Source organism: Vipera berus (genome assembly GCF_964194415.1).
Source record: "Vipera berus genome assembly, chromosome: 8".
Classification (NCBI taxonomy): Eukaryota; Metazoa; Chordata; class Lepidosauria; order Squamata; family Viperidae; genus Vipera; species Vipera berus.
Window position 1 is genome coordinate 24,566,970 of NC_138211.1, and position 7,436 is coordinate 24,574,405.

Consider the following 7,436-nt stretch of genomic DNA (forward strand, 5'->3'; position numbering starts at 1 on the left):
ATAAAACAGTGCAAGTGGATTAAACTACTACTACTACTACTACTACTACTACTACTACTACTACTACTAATAATAATAATAATAATAATAATAAGTTGGAAGGGACCTTGGAGGTCATCTAGTCCAACCCCCTGCTCAGGCAGGAAACCCTATACCATTTCAGACAAATGGCTGTCCAGTCTCTTCTTAAAAACTTCCAGTGTTGGAGCATTCACCACTTCTGGAGGCAGGTTGTTCCACTGGTTAATTGTTCTAACTGTCAGGAAGTTTCTCCTTAGTTCTAGGTTGCTTCTCTCCTTGACTAGTTTCCAACCATTGCTTCTTGTCCTGCTTTCAGGTGCTTTGGAGAATAGCTTGACTCCCTCTTCTTTGTGGCAGCCCCTGAGATATTGGATCACTGCTATCATGTCACCCCTCACCCTTCTCTTCGTTAAACTACACATACCCAATTCCAGCAACCGTTTCCTATTTTCCTAATTCACTTTTTCACTTTTCCTAATTCACTCTAAAGCTTTCCCTGCACAGAGCCTTAAATAACACCAGCTGCCTGCAATTAGTGCAGGTTCCCGTCCCACCAGGCTCAAGGTTGAGTCAGCCTTCCATCCTTCCGAGGTAGGTAAAATGAGGACTCAGATTGTTGGGACCAATAAGCTGACTTTGTAATAATGCTGCTTGTGGGGGGGGGGGGTGAAAGCTCTAATAAGCAGGCATATACATAGAATGAAGGCTATTGCTAAGCACATTGATTTGTGCTTTAAATTGTAAGCCGCCCTGAGTCTTCGGAGAAGGGCGGGATATAAATGGGATTTTAAAAAAAAAAAGACCAAATGGGAGATCCGCTCCAGGTTTTCCAGCCAGCCCGCCCAGTTCCTGAGTCAAATGTGTCCTTAGAGCTAAGCAGCTGCTCTGGCTACGGTATTCCCCACCTGCCTTTCAAGTTGCTCTTGCATTCCCCACCTGCCTACAGCTGCTCTTCAACTTTAGAAGGAAAGACGCCCAGACCCCAGCCTGTAAAAAATCACAGACTGCAGCTTCTACTCCAATTGGTCCCGCTTTCCCTGCGCAGACTAAATGGAAGATCCACTCCAGGTTTTCCAGCCAGCCCTGTCCCTAAAGTTTCAGCACCCGGCGTATAAGACGACCCCTGACTTTTGAGAAGATTTTCATGGGTTAAAAAGTCGTCTTATACGCCGGAAACTACAGTACTATCTCATAGCAGTCGCAACTGCAACAATCATTATTTGCGTAAATTTGCGATTGCCGTCTGTGGAGGGCCTGAGTTTGGGCTGATACAGGCAAAAAGATTTGGCCCATATTTGGGCTGACAAGGTGTTCAAAATACTCAAGACATATCTCCCCTGTCTCTTCCTTCCCCGATGCAGCTGACAAAGTGAGAAAGAGCCTGTGGCCTGGAGGTTAAAACAACTGCCTAATGTGCAATCAGCCCAGATTTGAATCTCAGAAGGGTGTGGCTGACTGATGAGAACAAATAAGTTTGAAATAGCTATATCAGTCTCCCTTTAATTCTTTGTTAGTAATCCAATAAAATTTACCTGTGTGTGTATATCTATCTTAATTACCTTAACATTTAACCTTTATAAGCAAATCAATGTTCAAATTTAACTATTAATATTTATACTTCTAAGTTATAAATAACCAAAGTTTTATCATCTCATAATATCTAATATTTCAAAGTACACATCTTATTTATTTGAGTATATTCTATTTTAATTCACACAAGTAAGTCAAAACCCCAAATTTCTTCAGTCTTATTCTAGCTTGCTTTCTTTGCCAAATCGTCTTCCATGGCCGTGCTTTAGAGTCATCAAACAAATCTCCCGGTATTCTTATATAGATTGTTTGACGTAGAAAAAATCATCTGGTCGCCATTTTTGGGGGAGGACTAACAAATCATCTCTTTATTTTTCCATCTTGACGTAGTTGTCCTGAACTGTTTGTCTTCTCTTCAATCTGTTCTTCTTGATCCTCAGGTTCTTTTTGATTTATGTAGAAAGTCTCTTCCTTTTTCCATATTGTCAGTCCCTTTTCTGGGTTTTCCATTGACGGTACTTGTTGATCAATTGAATCTTCTGTCATAATCTTTAATTGTTCCACCTTTTCTGTTATATTCTATGTAGTTGTTTTTTTCGATGTAATCAAAGTTTGAGTTTGTATATCTGGGCTGACATCTTGTTCTTTTCTGTAACCTCTTATTTATTTCATCAGTAGCTGTAAGAATAGTTTGATGAATTGCTTTCAACATAGAGAGAATCTGTTCCTGATCTTCATCCATATTCTCTTAGTAATGTATTAGGATAAAAGCTTTACGATCAGAAAATGCAAAAAAAAAAAAGATTTTGTCACTGAATAGGGAACACAGCTGGACTTCTCTCGGCTAATGTCTCAAGGTTGCATAAGTCTTATCTATTGTCTGGGTTGCTGGCCAAGTGTCTTTTAAACAATAACAAATTGTAGTATCAGGTTTAGCCACAAGATGTCACCCCTACCCTTAAAAGTTTTCTTTTAAATTCAAAGTTTTTATAACCTTTTCAGTTTTGCTTCTTTCTTATAAGTAAAACCCCCAATCTTCAATAAACATAAAAAATCTTTTAGTCCACAAACTTTAAAAAATAGAATTCCAATTAGGATCAAGTTATTCTTTAAACTCCCCTAGATAGTCAGTCACCGCTGTTTCTAGAGGGAAGGGTAAAATCTCCCTTCCCTCTCCACAGGGGGGAAAGTACTTAAGGCAGCTTATGCAGGTAAAGAAAATAGTCAGGATTTAAGATCGGTAGATCTCACCCAGTCTCATCTGCACTGCTTTAAAATTGCCTGGTGGTAAGTGTGACTTTGGCTGTCTGCAGCCTAGTGCCGAGCCATATTGCTATGGCCGGTCTTTCGTCTGCCGGTTTGGAGGGCTGCCTTGGATCAAGCGAAAGAGCTACCGCCGTCCCGCAATCCAACGGGCATCCCCTCCTTGCTGGTCAGGGCGACTTTTGACCCTTTCCAGGGTCCCCCAGCGAAGCGAAACTGAACGTGGAAGACGGAGCTTGCCTTTCAGACATCCATGGCGGCTGTCTTGGCAAGCCGGAAGTCTCCTCTGCACTCTTTCCAGAACCTCAACATCTATTTTGTATTGTGGTGACCAGGCATTTGATGTAATATTAAAGTGTGATCTTAACAGTGCTGTATAAAGTGGTAGTATCACTTCATGTGATACAGGTACTATTCCTCTGCCAAGCACCAGATTGGCTTTTTTGGCAGCTGCAGCTGCAACACACTGCTGACTCATGCTTGATTGATTGTCCATTAGGAGTTTTAGATCCCTCTCATTGTTAACTGCTGTTGAACCAGATACCACCTCTTCTACACTTGTACACTTAGTTTTTCTTGCCTAAGTGTAAGACCTTATGTTTCTCATAACTGAGTGGCATTTTGTTGGATAGGGCCCACTCTGCCAACATACTTCCAAAGAAGGGTCAAATAAAGTAAAACAAGTATTTTTGTCATGCTGAGAATTCTTCAGACTTACTTTCTGCACGTGTCACTTATGTCATCTGACTTCTAGTGCAGGGCCAGAGCAGAACATGTGGCTTTAGATTCTGTCTTTCAACTTGTCCTCAAAACTTACTTTCCCAGCATTGTTATCTTCCATGTGGACAGCATGTGCCTATTCCTATTAATAAAGAGTTGCTGCATCGTCTTTTATAGGCTGTCTCATTAATGAGAGCGATTGTATTAATTCCTTGGATGCTTTACAGGTTCAATTCTCATGAAAGTGCTGCACACGCAATTGTTTCAGTCAATGGCACAACAATAGAAGGACATGTGGTGAAATGCTATTGGGGCAAAGAGACACCAGACATGATCAATCCAATTCAACAGGTAAGAGTCCTTTGCTATTACTTGTCCTGCTAAAAAACATTCCAAAAATTACTATATAGATATTTCCTCAAGATGGACCCCCATATCCCCTTTTTGTTATTCATTTATACTCTGGTGATCGTAGTTGGAAGGTGGGTAGAAATTAGCTATATTATGTGACATAGTGAAGAACTCTTGCAAATTCCAATATGATGTAAAATGATTTCGCTGTACTTTATTAGACATGAATTTGCAAAGTGATTTTTCCTGCAAACTTTGAATAATCCTTCACATTTTCAGCAGAATCAAGTGGGGTATCCGCCCCCTTACGGGCAGTGGGGCCAGTGGTATGGAAGCGCCCAGCAGATTGGCCAGTATATGCCTAATGGTTGGCAAGTCCCTGCCTATGGGATGTATGGGCAGGCATGGAACCAGGGGTTCAGGTGAGTGTTATAGTTTGCTGAGGCTGGCTGGCGGTAATGAAAATGAAAGTACACATAGTTGGAGCACTAAGTTTTCATTTTTAAATGTTCGTAGATTAACTGTTACGTGCTTGTTTGAAAGACAGCATTTGTGTCTTCACCAGTTCAATTATTTTTATATATTTATAGGTTGCATACATAAAAGGGATAAAATATTAATTAAACCAGCATTAAAAGAAGCCTACTACAAAATAGTAAATAGTAAACCACAGTTGTACCTGGAATACCAAATAGTAATAAATTTTATTCACCAAAAGGTTAATTAAATAAACAGCTCTTAAAAGCTAGCAGCAATGGAACATTTGATGAACTGAGTTGCCTTCAAACATGCCTAGTTCATAGTTACTGCTACTTTAGTCTCAAAAGGTGAAGGGGTTGTGATCCCAGACTTCTGGTGTTATGGAAAATATAGAAGAAATACTCAACTCGATTGCTTGCTGTTGTCTATTATAATGCAAGCTTTATCTAATCTCATTTCCTCTTCCATTCAGTCAGACACAGTCATCTGCAGCATGGATGGGTGCAAATTACGGTGTGCCACCCCCTCCACCGCCCCCACCACCACCGCCCCAGGGGCAAAATGGAAGTGTCCTAACTAGTCAAACTGGATATCGGATGGCAGGTTTTGAAACGCAGTGAGAGACAGAGAAGGACTCTGGAATAGAACACCTGTGGCTTTGAGGCTGTATGGAGCATTGTAAAATCCTTTGTTTACTTAAAAAAATCTATCCAATCAAGTCAGTGCAAAAGTCAAACAGTATTTATTTTTAATCATGAAACGTTGTCCACGCTTTTTTTTAAAGACACACAGGAAATACTAGATGCTGGATATCTGCCAACTTTTGCCTTCTTTTCCTCTTTTGAGATGTGTTTCTTAAGATCCATGTTTGAAACACAACTAATGCAGGGATTTCTGCCACTTAGTATGGCGGCAGGAAATTGCACAATATCAAACTTTTTTTCCCCACTGAAGTAGTACGCAGTCTAGTTTGCATTCCTAGTATGACTTAAATGTACATGAAAGAAGTTATACAAGAGAAAAAAGACACGCCAAAACTGTGTGAATTCTGGGGGTTTATTGAAATCTTCAGTTTGTGCACAATTCTGTTTTAAAGAGAGCCTGATGTATAAAGTGTCCATCTCCTTGCTTTTGTTATACTGGGATTTGAAATATAACTTATTCGTTTACATTATTTTGTAGCTAAACATTTTTCGGAAAATGGTTTTTGCCTTACTATCACTATTAAATTATGAAGTAGGAATCAGGATGTGGGCAGGCACCTCATGCTCAGAGAATCCAGCTCTGTGGCTCTATGTCAGGCTGTCCCTGTTCATTGACTCAGTGATGAGCATAAGCCCAGTTCAGATCTTATTAAAATGTGACACGATCTTAGGAGCCAGCTTTTAAAAACCTGTCCGTTTTTACATTTACATATATCCTTTATCATGTAAACTATTTTAGCAAATTGATATTTTCACAAAAGTCGCTCAGCTTTTGTATGTCTCCTTTGAAAGAGTAAGAGACAGAAAGACCTACATGACTCATGGCTATAATTTAAGCTTTGACTTTTGCATGTGAATATCTAATACACTGTTAGACTTTGAATAAACAGTCATGCTCTCGTTTTTCAGAGATATAGAGAATACATCGGTCTTAGCTTTTTACTGACGTGGAGCAAGTCGGACTTGATTTAGCATGTACAGATAGCGCTGTTAAACTACATAGCGTTGTGTCTTATCAGGCCAGGAGTAAAAGGAGGGCTTCAACTGAAGCCTGAAGGACCAACTGGATAAAGCTTTTTTGAATTGTTCAGAGGCCAAATAATAATAATAGATAATAGCGTTTTCCTACCTCCTTGGCTAGCTTTCAGATGATGCAGAAGGAACACTACTCTAGGTTGTAGTGATTATCCCAATTAACATCTGGGCACGTGGAGATGTTTGCTTTCCATTTTGCTTTGGTTGTAGTGGAGCAACCTGTTGAGAAGTTGCCGGTATGCACAATACAGTGACCAGCCACCTTCATTTGATGGAACGAAAAAGGGGCCAGAACCAAAGCAGAGGGTTGGCTGCTAGGAAAACAAATTGTTGTTTTGTAGACAGGTCCTGGCCCTAACGTTTTATAAATAAAGCATCCCCAAAAGATGCCATTGAATTTGTAGATTAATTTCACTCATGTCTGCTTTAACATTTGTATAAACCTATCTTTTTTCTGCTTACTATCTCTGCCTGCACAATTCTTTTAAAAAGAGAAATGTGAATAGGTGTGAGGAGCCTAGTGCCATTTGGGTAGTTTTCTTTGTATATATTTTCAATAGAATTGAGTACAGATGTCTTTCGCAGAAGCCAGCGAAGATCCCACAGCCAGCAAACCAAGAAATTTTCAATATCTTGACAATATTTGTTATTGACCCCGGAGTAAGTTGAGTAACACAAGCTTTAGTGCATTTCAACAATATGTAAATATTTGAAAGGGTAAGGCAAAAAAAGATTTTCAGTATTTTTTAGAAGTTGTATTACCACTTCAGTCTGACAATACTATGAAAGCAAGGGATTGCTCTGTTGGTTTCCTTGGAGGAGACCCTTCCCTGCTGAGCCTCTGTGAACCAGACCTGATTTTGTGTCCCATTAGTGGAAGCTTTTTAAGTGCCACTGTTGCTGCAACCAGGGTGTGGGGCTCCAAGGAAAAATGAGGGACTGTTTCTTCTCACGGCTGCCCTCTCCCCCAGCTTCTCTCATTCAGGCATCAGCTTTCTTACTCTCAGATGTGCAAACAGATCTAACAGTCTTCAGGCAACAGGAGAAAATGCTGCCTGGGTGTGTGGTTTTTTTTTAAGTAGCCCGTTTTTTTATTTCTGTATGAACTTTGGAAGCTTCATTTAAACGAATGTGTTTTGATACTTATGTACAGAAGTTGAAGAACTTCACTCCAGAAGCCCTGACTTTTGAAAGCCATTAAGATGTTAATAAAAGATGTGAGCTCGCATTTACCCTTGTATATTTTAAATGCTTCTTTTTAGCTATTCCAAACTTGCAGTGGGGGAAAGGGGTTGGCGGCAGAACGGCAGCGGAGTGTTCGCCGCGAGGCCG

General features: G+C 40.2%; 1 protein-coding gene across 10 annotated transcripts in view; it reads left to right on the plus strand.

The window, feature by feature from the left end:
- The window catches only part of TIA1 (TIA1 cytotoxic granule associated RNA binding protein), a 29,601-nt gene extending 22,269 nt beyond the window's left edge, over window positions 1-7,332 (plus strand). For 6 of the 10 annotated variants that reach the window (XM_081333960.1, XM_081333965.1, XM_081333962.1 and 3 more), the window contains 3 exons: window positions 3,762-3,885; window positions 4,165-4,307; window positions 4,838-7,332. In XM_081333960.1, coding sequence (XP_081190086.1) covers window positions 3,762-3,885; window positions 4,165-4,307; window positions 4,838-4,985 — 415 coding nt within the window. In that variant the 3' untranslated portion in view covers window positions 4,986-7,332. The remainder of the gene's footprint in view (window positions 1-3,761; window positions 3,886-4,164; window positions 4,308-4,837) is intronic. The other 4 variants (XM_081333963.1, XM_081333967.1, XM_081333964.1 and 1 more) reach the window with 1 other exon arrangement.
- Window positions 7,333-7,436: the final 104 nt, after the last annotated feature.